The following is a 17,181-nucleotide window of genomic DNA, read 5'->3' as shown; positions in this document are numbered from 1 at the left end:
CTTAACCAAGGTTCTAGAAAGAAGTATTTCCAAATGGAAATCCTACTGTATTTGTTGTCTGTCCTTGGTCAATTTCCACAAACCTAAAATTGTTGCTTTTGACAATTTTGCCCTGTTTTATACTTGACTTTTGTGAAGAAGCTTCATGAACTTTTTCATGCCATCATAGCCCAAATCCCTCCTATTCTTTTTCTAAATTTTATTTTAAATATTTATTTATTCATGAAACACACACACACACACACACACACACACAGAGGCAGAGACACAGGCAGAGGGAGAAGCAGGCTCCCTGCAAGGAGCCCAATGTGGGACTCAATCCCATATCCTGAGATCATGCCCTGAGCCGAAGGCAGACACTCAACCCCTGAACCACCTAGGCATTCCAAATCCCTCCTGTTCTAAATCTTCTTGAACGTAATTTTAAAAGTTAATTTAATTTAAAAACAGTTATTTTAAAGTATGTCTCTTATAACTCTGGATCCCTGACTGAGCATGAGCATATATATGTTTGTGTGTGTGTATATTTTCATTGTTTTTCTTTTTGTTGTCAGTGACATGTTATTTTCCTAATGAGTCTGATTATTTTTGATTGAATGTAGACACTGCAAATGCAAATCAAGAATAATTTGAAGCCTTGGGATGATGTCATCTTCTGTCAGAGAGGCATTTTGTGCTATGACAGACACTAGAACCCCAAAATCTTCTAATCTCATGTCAGGGATTGGGATTATTTGAAGTTGGGGATTATTTCCTGTTATAACTAGTCTATTTAAGTTTCACTCTTCCTCCTAATATATCCCTTTCTCTTCATGGTTCTGTCCCAAGATGTCAGGAAGTTATCAGACTTGGGGGGCCCCAGCCTCCAAAGTTGGTTAGTTTCTCAATCTTCCAACTTCTTTTTCTGAAATTAGCAGATTCCATTTTCAGGAAAAGAAGTCTCAAATACCAGACACTGACTTTGGGTATTCTTTTTCTTCTAGATATTGGCCTCATAGTTATTCACCACCTTGTTGTATTTCAGTACCTTCCAGTGATTAAAAAAAATTTTTTTTATCCAGCTTTTCCTGGTTATTCCCCGTGGGAAATTGATCTGAACTACTTAGTTCACTATCATTGAAATTCTCCAACTTAATCTTAGGTATTAACTCATATATTTTCATTGAATTCTCCAACTTAATCTTAGGTATTAACTCATATATTTTCATTGCTTTCCTTTGTTTCATTGAACTTAATAGACATTCTTGTTTAATATTTTGCAGGAAGGATACCAGTATTTCAATTCTTTTCAGTCCTCACTGTGGCATCTGTTGTTTCAGCCAGCTCCCTCTATTGCCTTGTGTCCCTGTATGCTTTACAATATTTTGTAAATACTGTGAACTCACATATCTTGGAACTTTAGTAGTGGGATTCTTTTATGGCCCAAGTTGAAATGAATTCCTCTGGGGGAATTTCTGTTGCTTTTGTGCCATGCCCATATAAAGCTTCTCAGAGCACCATGGTGGTGTAATTTCATATGCTGACCTGCTAAAAGGGCTACCTTGTAATTTTAAATGCTGCAGAGTTTTTGGGTTTTATTGTGTGTGTTTTTGGTTTTTTAAATCTCTACCAAGAGCCAGTGTTAGAGAGAGGCTGCTAGTATCCTTGGGAGGGTGGTATGTGGATTCATTTCTAATTCAATTTTGGCCTGAGTGAACACCAGTCTTAAAAGGTTTGCACTGAGATTTATCTTCTATTCTTATGGCCTCAAAAATGTGAGAACCAGAACTCATGCTTCACCTGATGGCAAATTCCCTCATGGCAAAAGCAGTCTTAGAGCTCTACTTAGCATACTGGCTTCCCATTGTCACTTAGTTGTGGACATCTTGATATTCTTGCCTTTCTTGCCAGAAAGGGTCAATGGATCTAAAAGGAATTTTTTAACCTTTTATTCACATTTTGGGTAGATTTCAGACAAAGAGTATCTTCTGTGGTCCTAGCGCAACATCATGCTGGATATGTAGTGTCCAGTTACTTTTTTTAATACCTGTCTCCCAGCAGAGGGTACTGTAGTGATTAAGAGTGTAGGCTACATACATAAAAGTATAGACTGGTATAGCTATACTGCCTAGGTTCGAACCTCAGTTCCGCTGATCATTAACTATGTATCATTAGCCAAATAGCTTAACTCCTCTGTTACAGATTCCACAGAGGATTTCTGGACAGATGACATATGCAAAGGCCACAGAGCAGTGCATGCCAGGGTGCTTAGGGGCTGGCTGTGATGTTGGTGATGCTGACTTCCACGATACACTGACCTGGTCTTGGACATCCTCATCGCACAACTCCAGCTGCATGATACGCTCAAAAGGTCGGAAAAGTGCTTCATTAAAGTGAAAATGAGGCGGCTCATTCCAGTCAGTGAGAACCTCTGTCAGTATATCATGGATGAAGGAAACAGCCTTCTGAGACACATGCCTTTCCTTATGGCAGGCAGCCTACAAAATTTGGGGGACAGAAGAATACTATTAGGACTCTACACAAGTAAGAAAATGGTTTCTTAAGTTCCTAACCCACCTCGTTGTGGGGAGGCAGAAACAGCAATTCTGTTCAAATAAATAAATAAATAAATAAATAAATAAATAAATCCAAGGAATAAGTATAGATACAGAGCACACTAAAATTGAATTTTTAATAATTTAATTGAAGATCACACTCAATTTCCCCAAAAAATAAGAGTTTCTGTTCTCTTCTCCCCTCCCCCACTTGTAACATGACAGTTTTCTTGGGTGGTATAGAACACATGGACTATAAAGATACCAGAACCTAGTCTGGGAACTGCCTATGGCCTCATTACATTCCAAATATGAAGATCAGACGGGTCTTCTGTCCCTCAAGGACATGGGCTTGTTGCCCCAACAATGCTCTAATTGACTCACAGCTTTGTATGCATGCCCTTGAGGAGCCTTTCTCACACCGACCCTGAGCTTGGATGTGTGACCTGCTTTGGAAAATGGAACAATACCAAATATTGTATCAGTAGAGAACTGAAAAGTGGTTCTGATTTGGGGTTTGCCATCTTGCTTTTCCTTGGGGATCCTGAGAATGCCATGTGAATGAGCCAGGGCTGGTCTGCTGAAGGGAGAGAGATTGTGAGGAGAGGCCCATGTGTCCCACCCTCCTAGTCAAGGCTGTCATGAACCATCTGGCCAACAGGTGCACAGGTGAGGCAAGTGGAGCTCAGCTAGGCTTGGCTCAACCTAGCCCAGATTTCTGACCCATAGAATCATGAGCAAAATAATTGGTTGTTATTTTTATGTTGCCAGATTTAGGTGGTGGTTTATTATAGTGTAACAGATAACTGATAACAACAGATAACTGATAACTGTTATTATAGTGTAACAGATAACTTGCTTCAGTGCAATCCTTGCTGTTTTTCCATGACCAAGTTGTTACTTTCTACCCTTATTCTTTACTAGAATGTTCTCAGTTTAGCAAATTAAGTTTCAAAAAATACTTTATTTGATGATGTAGCTCCATCAGATTAACACTAAAGAACTAGTAAGAACAGTTATCACTGAAAAACAAGGCAACAATTTTTCTCAACTAAGAAGTAGCCAGTTGTCATATATTGAAATGCTTAGTTCATAGAATTTAATTTATCATACTAACCACTTTGTATGAGAGTGAAAGGGGTCCTAGTATAATTAATTTTGTTGGGAAAACTAGGGCATATGGCTTGCCTACTTACTGGGTACTTCCCAGGGTATATTTTAGCTATGGGAAAAAAGAAACTGGCAGGAACAAAAGACATTGTTATCATTATGTATAAAAGTGAAACTCCAGCCTCATTTGAAACTAAAGCATAAAGAATGAAAAGCCAGCTGTAGGAGGTACCTAGCCAAGTCATGTGATTGTAAAGAAAAAGGGTCAGGGTGACACCAAGGTGGTACTGCCCTTTGGAGTGCTTTTCCAAATGCCATGATGTACAACTGGAGAACAATGCTGTCTGTGGCCAGGTGATGGAAACCTCATCATTGCTCCCAGGCCACAGTACTCTTTGTCTGTACACCACCTGGAAAACCCGGTACTGGCTTTACTGCAGGAACTCTCTGAGCTTTTGCTCCCTGCTTTCCGAAGCTCACCTCCACCAGGTGTGGGGCCACAAGGCTCCAGCAGCGCATCACATGGAACAGTGGCCTCGACTTGCTCCGCACGATCCTCAGCATGGCATCCCCAAGGCGGAATAGGTGGAGGGCGCTTTTGCGGTCATGGGTGGACTTAACTTCTCCTATAAGAAGGCAAGACCATAAAAGCCATAAAGCCCAAACACAGAAACAGTTTGATCTATTCAAGTACACAGAGAGGATGAAATCAAAGGGGATGAAAATACTGAGTGGTGGGATTGGTCACTGTGGGCCAACCAAGAGAGGAGAGGACCCTGGATCCAAGAGAGATGAAGTGGTTCACTCAACACCTCTGCTATTGGCCACCACCTCCCCAGTGCCGACTGTGACAAGCATGAGCAATGCTTGTGGATAAGGGAGAGTGGTATTGTGGTTAAGTGGGGATGGGTGGGGAGTTCAGACTGTTTGGGCTCAGCTCCTGGCTGCACCAGTTAGGAACTGGGTTATCTTGGACCAGAGATTTTCCTCTCTAAGCCATATTTCTTATAAAAGTAGAGATAACAGGACTTACCTCTTAATGTTACTTTAAGGATTACATGTGGTGATACAAAGTGCTTATCGAAGGGCTTGGCAAGTACTAACCGCCCCCTGCTGGTAGCCATTAACATTACTGTTGTCACTCTCATCGTCCACGTTGCTAATCTTCAATGGCACCTTCGAAGCCCCTGCTAAGCAGGTCAGGCCTCTTTCTACTCAGTAACATGCCTGTTAACCTGCTCGGTCTTGCTTCAGGGCAGTCTTTGCCTAGGGTGATCTTTTGCTACTCCTTTGCCCTGTCACCTTAGTCTTCTCTCTTCTTGTCACCTTCTTGCCCATGTCCTACTGCTTTTCTCATACTGCTTCCAAATGCTGATCACTATTGCGCTCTTCTTCTTCTTCTTTTTTTTTTTTATTAAGGTTTTATTTATTTATTCATGAGAGACACACACAGAGAGAGGCAGAGACACAGGCAGAGGGATAAGCAGGCTCTATGTAGGGAAGCTGTTGTGAGACTCGATCCCGGGACTCCAGGATCATGCCCTGAGCCGAAGGCAGAGCTTCAACCGCTAAGCCACCCAGGTGTCCCTATTGCACTCTTCCAATCAGAAATGCTCCTTTCTAACTAGTCTTGCCATATCAAACTTCAAAATGACAGTAATAATAATCACTGACATTTACCAAATGTTTACTCCGTATCAAAAGCTGTGCTGGTTCTTTATGCGTCTTTAATCACAGTTTATTTTTTAAAGCAAACCTTTAACAAATGTAGTTATTGCCATTTTACAGATTAGAAAATTAAATGTCAGACAGGTAAACTAACTTGCCTAAGACAATGTAGCTGGTAAATAGTGAAGGCAGCATTTTAACTCACGTCTGGTTCATTCCAAAGCAAATGTCTCCTTCTTAGGTCTGCTGCCTCTTCCTGACCCTGCTCATGGCTTTTTTGTAAGCTGAGAGCTTGCTGATTTCTCCAATCCAAAACACTTTGAAGATTGCCCCTAGACTCAGGGATGCTCTGGAAGTCCGATGGGTCTGGAAGGTTGGCTTTATATAGCTAAGGTTTTAAAGTCTATTAAAAACTATCAGGAAAAAGACTGTGTTTCTCAAATCATAATCTGTAGTAAGGATCAAAAGACCAAATATATACACTTAGAACTTCAGACCCTTAAAGATGGGACCTCAAGAGGCTGTACAATCCAACCTGCCACCACAATGTGTCCCCAGCACATGGCTCCGTGCCTTTGCCCAAACCCATGGGCAGGGGCTGGCTGTTTTGGCATGACAACCTTGGCTGCTGATGGACGGTTGCATTTGAGAGCAATCTGCCTCCCATTCAGGACCCCTGGGCAGCTTGGTGTAACTCTGCTCCCTTCAAGAGGACCTTGCCTTTTCACTTGGCCTCATCAGTGAAGACAGTGACATTGACCTATCATTAATAGGAGATGCCTCGACAGCAGTTTTTCTAAGAGCAGCAGCAGGCTTCTTCCTCTTCCACTCTTCCCTCCCACCAGCGCCTTGTGGAATCAGGAGTCGCTTCTGCAAGCGGCTGAACTGAATAAAGCAAGAGATGTGGCCTGTGATATGGAGAAGGGGTCCTACCCTCAAGGGAAGCTATCTGCACCCTGAGTAGCCACATAATTTTCTCTCAAGCACAAAACTTCACAGAACACCTAGCACGGCTCCGGTGGTGACAGGTGCAGTGCTGGCCATAGCAGCATTTCTGTTCACACAGAATAATGTTGCTTCCACCCCCTGCATGCCTGAAAAGTGATGACAAGTCTGCACTAGACCTTAGCCAGGGTGACCCTGTGTGACGGTAACATGGATTCAAGCGTTCAAGCTGCTTTTGGAGATCTGGGCTGCTTCCTGCTAATCTCATGGCATGGTCTCTTCAGGGAAAGAATTACCTGGCATTGCCAGAGAGTAATCCACTGTATCTGTAACAGAATGGAAGAGCTGGGACTGTGATGCTTTCTTCAGCTGGTAAAGGAACCCTCCCAAAGCCATCAGGTTCAACTTATCTGTAGCATCTTCAAAGAGCCTGAAAGAAACAGATTTGTTACTTGGAAGCAATTCCATGAAGTCTTTGTGGTAGAATGATTATGGTAATTTTGTTAAATGTGATTAATGAAAATGTGTAAACATTGTAAAGAAATGTATGTTATACTTCTATACCTATTATTACTGTGTACAAGTCTGCTCCAACTAAGAGATTTTAATCTAAAGGGCCCAGACCATTAACAACAATAAAAATCTTTGTTTCCCTATGGCTTAGCTCAGCCATACTAGGTACTCATAAAATATTTAGTGAGACATTGAAAATTGGCAAAACATCACTCCCTGAAACTGAGTAACTGGGAATGGAATCATTAGAACTAGCTTTAGTTTCATTAAGCTATAGCAAAAAAACAAAAACAAAAACAAAAAAAAACCCCACTAAATTAATTAAGGCTTTTGCTGGGCTAAAATTGATGAATCTAATGCTTGGCATGGCCTTGGGAAGGCTACAAAACCAAAGTACACCCAAACCTGTAAGTCCCCTGGGGGTGGGCCTAGCTTTCTTATTGCCTCTGACTCATACATCCAGAGCCCTGGACTTGGTGGGAATGCAACTATCTACTAAATGAATAAATATTCCCTAATATAAGGGACTTTCCTTTTGTTTTCAACTCAGCTGGGCGCAGAGATTTCTAGCAGAAGGAGCTGGGAAGGAAGAGGGGAGCACAGCAGCAGGGCTAAGAGTAGGATCAGAGGCTCACTGGAATTCAGAAGGTTGGCATCAAATGTGGGTTTATATGGCTAGCCTTCCACTGCTCTTGGGTCATCCTGCTGCCTGCCCTCCAAATCTGAGTTCACACTAGAAGGGCAAGTAGCCCTGTGGCTGTCACATGCTGGGCAAGGGAGAGGGTCTCCAGCAGAAATTGAATAAGGAGTCCCTTTTGTATATGAGACACACAGCTTTTAAGATGGGAATTAGTGGATTCAGCATTCACAAATTATTGAAACAAAGATTTTTTCATGCTATTTTGTAATTCCAATTTATTTTATTTTATTTTTATTTACTCATAGAGATGGAGAGAGAGAGAGAGAGAGAGAGAGAGAGAGAGAGAGAGAGAGGCAGAGACACAGGCAGAGGAAGAAGCAGACTCCACGCAGAGAGCCTGACATGGGACTCGATCCAGGGTCTCCAGGATCACGCCCTGGGCTGCAGGTGGTGCTAAACCGCTGTGCCACCAGGGCTGCCCCAATTTTAATATCATATAGTTTCTGGGTCTTATTAACAATTTCTTCTCTTGTTCCTAGTAAGAAAGCAGTAGTGAATATTATGCCCCACCTGACAACTGTATGCTACTTTCCAGATGCCAAAACACTTTCATAGCCACCGTTTTGGATAAATAGGAAAAAAGAGATTACTGTACCAAGTGAGCAGATGGAGAAACCGAGTCTCAGCCTAACTACTTCTATAGACATGACTTTGTAGTTGGTCAGTGTCAAAGTCAGGAAAGAACTCAGGTATTCTGTGCTCCAGTGACTGCTGCTCTGCTCCCCCATTCCCTCTCCCTGAATAAACTTCACTGCATCAGTGCTGAGCACACCATGACCCAGTGTGGAGAGGGGAATGAGGTGGGACTACATGTTACTGGTGACTCACCACAGTTTCAACATCAGAAAGCCTCACCTGGGGTTATGTTTTTTTCCTCTCCACCTTAACATGGTTAAATAATATATCACACACTTGGGTGTGGGACTATAGGCATTAACTATCATAAAAATTATGAAGTTTTATGATTTATCAAGCTCTGTCTTAAATGCTTTGAGTGTAGTAATTTAACTCACGGCCACCCTGGGAGAGGGTGACTTTATGACCTTATCTTACGTGAGGCAATCAGGGTCAAGGGAGTTGAACCTGCCCAAGGTCATGGGGTAAGTGCAGAGCTCTGGCCCTAGGGAGCCTGCCTGCAGGGCCTCCGGTGTTAGTCAACAGACAGCAGTTCATTTTAAGTGTGGGGTGTGATGGGAGACAGAAGAATATTTGAAAAAAAAAAATCAAAAGACGCTTAAATGATAAATCCAGTTGGCCTGGAAGTGATATTGAGACTAGAGACATGGATGCAATGTTGCCCACTGGCACTCCATGGTGAGCAGTCCTTTGAGGTGTGGTGACCATGCTGCGTTCATACCTGTCAGCCTGGGTGGACAGCGTGAGCACAGCCTTGGCGGCACTGCTCCCTGTCATGAGGCTGCCTCCACGGAAGTCGGAGGCCCGGCCTCGGCTGCCTTCTCTGACCAGTTCTTGGATGGAGAGGGGCTGGATGACAGGGGCTGTGCTCAGAGAACTCTCTGGCTCTAGGTTCTGCTCCGGGGCCAAGCCCTCACACTCTGGGTCCCCAAGGAGTCCGGAGCCTCCTGATGCCTTCTGGGGCTGGCTGATGGTCAGAGGGGGCTGAGCGGTGCCGTCGCTGAAATGGGTGTGCTCCAGCGTGCCCACGTATTCACAGACCCTAGACAGAGTCATGGACAAGCAGCTGTTAGGCTGTAGCTCAGCAGGCCAGCTCTGTAAATCCCACAGTAAGAGAAGGATAACCTAGGCAGTTCTGCAGTCCTCCCCAATTTCCTTCCTTCTCTTATTATAGCCACCTCTCCCTTTCCTCCCTCACTATCCATATTATTTTTTGAGTTGGACTAGATGACCTGGAAGTGAGGTAGGGATTCCTCGATTGTCTTATCCCATGCTGGGAGAAAAGTGGGTAACAATAGCCCTGCTCATCCAGTTCTATCTTGTCTAGCCTACTGGCTTATTTGGATGATGGCTGTCCGAGGGAGCTTTCCCAAGGGGCCCTCTCCCCACTCTCTGTGCTCTGATTAGGACTCAGGAAGTGCTTCTTTAGGATCCCAGAATGTAGGGCCCCTAGCCACAGCAGGCCCTTTCTCAAGGACACCGGCCTCGACAGCTCCATGTAACTAGTGCTGGGGTGGTTCCCTAATCATAGTAAGCACAGAGAAGTATCACAACGTAGGGTGTAATTGCCAACTTCCAAATTATTTGTGCCAAACACACCCTGGGACTGAGATGGTTCCTAAGAGGCCCAGGATCACAGAAGTCATCCAGTTATAGGTAAGGATCATCCCAGATAATTCGCTCTCGTGTTCCACAATCGGGCAATTTTTTGATTCCATATAAAATACTCTGATGCAATTTATGTCATTTTTTTTTCCTGTTTTGCTTGTGAGAGCAGTGAAGAGCAGCAGGTTACCAGCTCCACAGTTAAACCCATTTTGTTCCAGATTGATTCACACTGGCTCTTTCACATGTTCCTCTCAAGATGGGTTTTTCAATGCTTGAATGGTCTGTATGCTTCTCTATTTGAAACACAACAGACCATCATAGCCGTATTTGCTCTGAGGGCATCAAAGTGAACTGAGATCTAGGTGCCTAGGCCTGCCCCTGACTGCCCCATTGCTGTTTTGCTAGAACTGAGCTTGGTGCAAGGCATTGGGTGTATGCTGAGGAGGAGGAAGAAACAGCTGGCACCAGCCCCATGCCTGCACCGTGGGCAGCGCTTCACTGTCCCAGGTCTGCCCAGATGCCAATGCCTGGGAGATGTGCTGTCTTAGCCGCACGGGGACTGTGGAGCTATTGCTGCTGCCATCTTACGGGTGTTATAAATTCTGTAACTGATTGGTGTTTGGGGATCTTGTCATGCACCTGAACACGTGTGGCCAGCAGTCCGGGTTGTGGCTTCCCATCTCCAGGCCTACGCTGAGGATGGCATCCATGCACAGGACGTGGGCGGTGTGCAGCCAGACTCCCTGTAGCTTCCCGATCTGCTCCAGTTTCTGCTCCACTTTTAGCTTCACTGTGCCAGAAAGACATTCATTAATGTAATGGTCCAAGAAGGAGACAGAGAGGGAGAAGGGAAGGGATGAAAAGGAAAGAACAGGCGGCATGAAAGAGTAAAAGGGAACCCGCAGATGTCACTTGATGTCACTGGCAGCAAGCTCCTTGGTAACAGGTCCCTGTGGTTCATTGTGCAAACTGCCCAGCCCTCAGGCTGCACAGACCCTGGTGAGCCCAGCTCTGCTGCTTCAGAGTTGGGCGGACCCTCGGCTGGTGGGCACAGTCCTTGTAGACCCACCTGTGGGTTCTAAGTCAGAGCAGTGAGGATGGGCTTTATGTGCCAACACTAGTGGAAGCCCTTTGTGCCTGAGCCCCCCCACCCCAACCCGTACTCAAATTGATAAGAGAATTCCTGGCAACCTGCAAGTTCTCTGAGGTTTATATGATGTCACATGTTCATGATGACGATCATTCAATGCGTATGGATCTGTGCTCTGAGTACATGATGACTGCTTTGTAACTGGAAATCATCAGGTCATTTCACTCCCTGAGTTTACATTTGTATTTGTCATCTTCAAATGATACTTTATTTTTATTTTTATTTTTTATTTTTTTAAAATTTATTTATTTATTTATTTATTTATTTATTTATTTATGATAGTCACAGCGAGAGAGAGAGAGGCAGAGACACAGGCAGAGGGAGAAGCAGGCTCCATGCATCGGGAGCCCGACGTGGGATTCGATCCTGGGTCGCCAGGATTGCGCCCTGGGCCAAAGGCAGGCGCCAAACCGCTGCGCCACCCAGGGATCCCTAAATGATACTTTTTAAATTATAGATGACTAATGATAAAGGATGCAGAAGGTGACTTAATGTGTCAATTATGCAAAATGCCAAGGCAATGTCAAATGACGACATCCTCCATGAACAGAGGCTTCAATTCATTGGAAGATGGGTCTGGTGGGATAAGTGAAGGGTGGTCCAGGACCCAGAAACATAGCACGTGCACTTCAGGGGATGCCAAACCATACTCCTGTTGTAAGAGGCAAACGGAGTTCGGCAAAGCATCATCTTGTCTCATGGATGTGATACTGATTTTATTTTTTGTCTGTATATAATTTGATATTGGCTTTATAATTTTTTAAGAACTTTAAATGTAAGGATTTTTAATGGAATTCATGGTTGTGCATATTAAGCATATATACTAGATCATCATCCACTTCATTGGCCAACTGATTTTAGCAAGTTAAAAATCAACTCTTTCCAGAGTTCATGATGCTCAGGTTTTTCTCTTACAAGGACAAAGTTTTTCTGAAGCTCCTCTCAGGTACCTCCACAATTTGATTTCCCTATTCCAAAAAACTGGCTACTCTGCCTTTTCCCACTAGGACCTGGGGCTCCTCAGATGTATACTCTGTGAAGTGCCAAAACAAGTGGCCAGATGATGACAGAAGTCTGAACAGCTCAGCCAGGTGGGCCCCTGGTGTCCTGTAGGACTCCTGTTAGAAGCCAAGAGCACTTTTCTAGTCACTGGGGCTAGTATGTCTCTTGTTCCAGAGGGATCTACTGTAGGGACTCTATGGGGGCAGCCGTGTAAAAGAGAGCCCAGCCTGGGACCCAGCCTGGCATTCTGTGATCAGCAGTAAACATGCTGTGCGTCGCACGAGGCACAGGTATAGGTGTCTGCTCACATGTGGGGGTGTGTGTAGACTGCATGTAATGAGCCAGGTGGACTCTGGCCCTTCAGCATTACCTTGTGCTATGGCATCACTGGGTTCTTGGACTTCCTTTTCCTCTTTTTCTTCCTGGACACAGGAGGCAGCCGCCATCTGGGCAAGGGCTGAGGCGCAGTTAGCCGCAACCCCTTTAGAGATGAGACATGATTACCACTCTAACCAGCTACCAAGAAGGGCCTTTCCAAAAGACTTGTTTCCCACTGGGGCCATCCCCAGGGTGTTCCCCAGGGAACTCCCCTCCCCCCCCACAGGCCGTGGGTCAGGGAATGTTATTCCCTTCAGTACCTAGAGCACAGCTCAGCCGTGCTGCTTTCCGCAGCCCATCGAGGCTCATGCAGATGGCATCACGTTCCTTTTGGTTCTGCTCTTTGATGCCTTCAGCTCCCAGAATGAAGGCCAACCCTTTGGAGCTTCCTGCCATTCGGCCAGTCAGGGGGGTTGATAGAGTATCGATCAGGTTCTTCCAGCAACCCACCAGAATATAGCGAGCAAAAGCCACACCTAGAACGTGAAGGGGCATGGATCACTTGTCGGAGGCAAAAAAGACTGGGCAGAGAATGGCCTGGGATCTTCTGACCATCAAAGTAGCAATACTGAGCTGTAAGCAATTCTACTATGGGAAAGAGAAGTTACTGGATATTGGATTACATTTTACTTCGTGTTTATAAATAATGGATGTTGCATCATCAGCTGGATGTTGCTAAGTAACTTTCATCAGGCACTTCTTCTACCAGGATAAAATGTTAAATGTTCATTTATGTCAGCCCAGAAGGCTGCCACTTAGTGATTTAATTGCTGGTAACATATCTGATGTATGTATATCCATAAACTCAAGACCCAAGTCATTACCTGCCACTGTAGAGTCATCAATTCTCCTGCCTTGAGTGAAAGGAGACTCGGTAGACGCAGAGGCCATCAGCTGGCCCCCAATCGCACTGCTCTCTAAGCCATCAATGTCTGCCAAGGAAAAAGAGCAAGGTTTTCCCTGATTAGAACACTCCAGTCAAAAACAAACAAATGGCCACCACAATATTCATTCCCCACCCCCCCCCAAACATCCATTGGATCTATTTTGTACTGAGTATGTAAATTGTTACAGAATGTTATTTTTATCAGAATGTTAAAATTTTTGTTTTATTCTTCCAGTCTAGTTTTCTTTCATTGTTAGAACATTCTTCTGTTAGGCCATTGTATATTTTTTATTTAAAAAAAGAAAGATAAACTCTGCTATATCTGTTGTTAGAAAATCTATTGATTTAGAACATTTTGATGTCTGAATATTCGTTTTCTCCAGAAAAGGGGCATTATTCCCAAATTTTATATGCACAAGTTGCTCCAAGATGGATTTCTCTTTCAGAACTTCCCCATAAGAATGAAGAAGAGACTAAGATCTCTTTGGTCAGATAGCCACATAATCTGATTCCAAAGTATAATAATCACTTGATAATAATACCTTAAATTTACAAAGTGTTTTCACATTTAGATCTTCCTGACAGCTCTAAGTAGGTAAGCAGGGTAGGTATTATTTTTCCTATTTCATTGAGAAAGAAATACATATTTCTTATTTATAAGAAATTTAGTATTTATATCTTTTGACTCCCATTTGGGCCTCTTTCCATGACACCATTTATCCAGCTCAATAAAGGAATCTTAATTCTCCTTCATTTGAATTTTTGTTAAAACAAACTCTCATCTCTGGCATTAGCTCAATGAACCATTTCTTAATATACTGGCAAGAAAAGGCTGGCCTGGGATTGAGAAGTCTTAGCTCTGAATTAAGTAGCCTTGCAGTCCTGGGTTATACTGCATCCTCTGGGCCTCGATGCCTCAGTGGAAAGGAAAGAACCATTGGAAAAGTGACCATGGAATTGGAGCATATGTACTTGAATGCAACTAACATAGCCAGGAGGGAATGGTAAAAGAGGGTAGCCAAAGTTTATTCCTTGACTGTACAGCTTGATCCTCACCAACAGGATGAGACTTCTCTGTATGGTGTTTGAAATTTATTTAATTAGATCTTTGCTTCTTACAGGAAGTCCAAGAAGCCTAGAGACTTCTGGCAACATATCTCTTTGACAATTACAAAGACAGTAGATCTTAAAAGTTCTCATTACTAGAAAATTGTAACTGTAAGGTGTTACAATTTGTAACTTTTAAGGTGTAAGGTGACATTAACTAAACTTATCATGGTGATCATTTTGCAATAACACACATGGACGGACACACACACACACGCATATCATTAAGTCATCATGTTGTTCGCCCTGGACTACTATGTTATATGTCAATTATATCTTAACAAAACTGGAGAACAAAAGCAGGGAGAAATCTCAATGGCTACCAAAGTGGGAACAGGGCAGTTTCATTGACATTAATTTGACTTTCAGTCAAATGGTCTTATACTATTCAACAGAAATTGCCATTTCTGAAGGTTATGATGTTTCCTATATGCTAGATGAAGGACTGATGAATTCAAGTAATACAAAGTTTATCTAAGTGCTAAAATCCCACAGTTCTATAGAACACTGTTACATGACCTCAGGAATGGCCACAGTTTGTACAACGTTGATAAGGTTGCTACACCTTATCATGATGAAAAGATCAGATGGAAGCTTCCAAACCCCAGGTTAACTGCTGCTCAAGTTTATTTGCCATTTCAAACCTCGATTTTGCTACAAAGAATCACAGAATTTTATTTTGTAGAATTCGTATGAAAAAGCCTATGTTTATAACTTTATATCTAATTAGAGAACTCTCTCCTGGATGCAGTGACTGAGCTTACAGTTCCATGATAAAGAGGTGGCTGATGCACAGGATCACATGATGCATGTGGCCCAGTGAATGGCCTGTTATTTGCTCATTTTTATAATTATCCAATGACTCCCTTTGTTAAGGTTCAGGTAAGAGGTTCACAGACATTAACTTTGGCAGAAACTGTGGTATTTGAAAATTAAAGCTGGCATGTTAGGATCCTTATCCAAATTCCAAGGCACTTTGAGAAGTTCTGGGCAGTACCCTCAATCGCTATTGGAGGGATTTTACAAGGACAGATGGAAACCATGCACTACTTACAGGATGACTGAATAAATGTCTCACACACTGATGAAATCCTGCACTTCAAATGGATGTAAAAGTTATCATGATTATTCAGATACAAATTGGTAATCTGTCCGGTGATCATGATCCCCAAAGTTAAGGACCTTAGTCTTGCTTCTCCCAGTTGCATCCTAGTTCTAGAACCAAGACTCCAAATGCCAGCCAATGACTACAGCTCTGCCTGCTGTGGTCAGACCTCACTATTGTTGGGGTCAGTAGTCTAGTGTCTACCTGTCTGTAGTCTACTCTGCCACCTTCATAAGAGCCCCCCTGATACCAGCCATAGGTTATATAACATTCCCTTTGGAATCTACCTCCTCCCCAGACTGTCCTGTCCTGGTCCAGTCATGCTCCTGCCTGTGTGCCTTGCCTGACACAGAGCCATGTGGACACATGGCATGACAGAGAGGACAGGGAAGGTATCTGGCATAGGGTTGTGCCCTACATATCCTGTCGGCCGGAGCCATGAGATAACTCAGATCAGAAATCAGTCTGGAGGGCAGCCCAGGTGGCTCAGAGGTTTAGTGCCGCCTTCAGCCCAGGGCCTGATCCTAGAGACCTGGGATCGAGTCCCACGTCAGACTCCCAGCATGGAGCCTGCTTCTCCCTCTGCCTGTGTCTCTGCCTCTCTCTCTCCCCCTCTCTCTCTGTCTCATGAATAAATACATAAATAAATAAAATCTTTAAAAAAAAAAAGAAATCAGTCTGGGAACTCAGATCAAACACAACACAAGCCTGGACCTAATATACGAAGGCTATGATGACCAAAGTCTTGAGCACTCCTTGGTCTTCACCTAACATTGTAGTTAAGCCATAAAAAGCCATGAATGACTGTTTTCACCAAAAATCCCATGAAAACAAAAAAACAAAAACCTGCTTCATGGCCACACCCCATAGTGCTCTTTATGCTCTCATGTAAAATTTCTAATAAACGGGATTTTAAAAACTCTGGACACTGAAAACAAAGATGCTGGGCAACAATTTGGCATTATTTTTTAATTCTTATATAGCCAGGAAGAGAAGAGAGGACCTCTGATGTGAATAGGAAATGGGAAGGAAGCCAAGTTTAAAATGAAGCATTTTACATTTCTGGCAAATTCAGGAGCACTGAATGATATAGGATTATCTATTAGCATGTGAGAGCTTCCAGGAATACTTCTGGGCTTTATGCCCAGAAAGTACTTCATATCCTTAGGAGAGGCTTATAGTTTCACCTTGACAGACACAGGTGCTATAAAAAGTCCTTATCTAATGGGGCATAGTGAGCCCTCTAGGGTCCCACATGAAAAACAGAACATTCCTATTAGGTGAATTCATGACACTTCCCTGGCACTATTACTGGCTGCCAGGGAAGCTTTGTGGGTGTCATTTCAGGGCTGGCTTCTCCAAAAGGGGCTCTGGGATGTCAGCCCTCCCTCCCCACCAAGTACCCCAGAGCTGTGTGAGGAGCCACTGACCTGTCAGCATGGTGATGAGGGGCAGGCTGTTATCCTCTGGGCTGCCCCAGTAGCCAGCCTCTCCCAGCATATTTCTCTCAAGCACCTGATGGTAGAGCTCCTCAATCCAGGCCTGGGAGAAGACCATCAGCACCCCGCTGGTCTGCACCTGCTTCATGAACTCCTTCTACAGAGAGGATCACAGGAGAAGGTGACCAGAGAGGATCCCCTGCAAATGGACAGGTTCCTCTGCTGCCTCGTCCCTTCACAGGTCCCCTATCTGAATCAAGGGTTCTAAGGAAAAATAAAACCTTGTTGATTTGGGTGAGGGGGAGGGGGTGTTTAAGGGAAGGGGTAATCAAGATGGGGAAGAAGTCCTAAACTTCATGAAGTTCCTTTTAATTATGATACATTTTTAAGACATCTTGTA

The 17,181-nt window shown here is 43.7% G+C and overlaps 1 protein-coding gene across 4 annotated transcripts in view; it reads right to left on the bottom strand.

Annotated features, from left to right (window-relative positions):
- ARFGEF3 (ARFGEF family member 3) overlaps positions 1-17,181 on the bottom strand; it is a 175,425-nt gene that overhangs the window by 37,957 nt on the left and 120,287 nt on the right. For all 4 annotated transcript variants that reach the window (XM_055324697.1, XM_055324698.1, XM_055324700.1 and 1 more), the window contains 9 exons: positions 16,773-16,938; positions 13,069-13,176; positions 12,505-12,720; positions 12,237-12,347; positions 10,354-10,504; positions 8,828-9,148; positions 6,554-6,687; positions 4,125-4,270; positions 2,298-2,477 (listed from right to left, as the gene is read on the bottom strand). In XM_055324697.1, the coding sequence (XP_055180672.1) occupies positions 2,298-2,477; positions 4,125-4,270; positions 6,554-6,687; positions 8,828-9,148; positions 10,354-10,504; positions 12,237-12,347; positions 12,505-12,720; positions 13,069-13,176; positions 16,773-16,938 (1,533 nt within the window). The remainder of the gene's footprint in view (positions 1-2,297; positions 2,478-4,124; positions 4,271-6,553; positions 6,688-8,827; positions 9,149-10,353; positions 10,505-12,236; positions 12,348-12,504; positions 12,721-13,068; positions 13,177-16,772; positions 16,939-17,181) is intronic.

Source organism: Nyctereutes procyonoides, unplaced genomic scaffold (genome assembly GCF_905146905.1).
Source record: "Nyctereutes procyonoides isolate TBG_1078 unplaced genomic scaffold, NYPRO_anot_genome, whole genome shotgun sequence".
Taxonomy (NCBI): domain Eukaryota; kingdom Metazoa; phylum Chordata; class Mammalia; order Carnivora; family Canidae; genus Nyctereutes; species Nyctereutes procyonoides.
The sequence above is the reverse complement of the archived record's forward strand: the minus strand, read 5'-3'. Positions and strand labels throughout refer to the sequence as shown.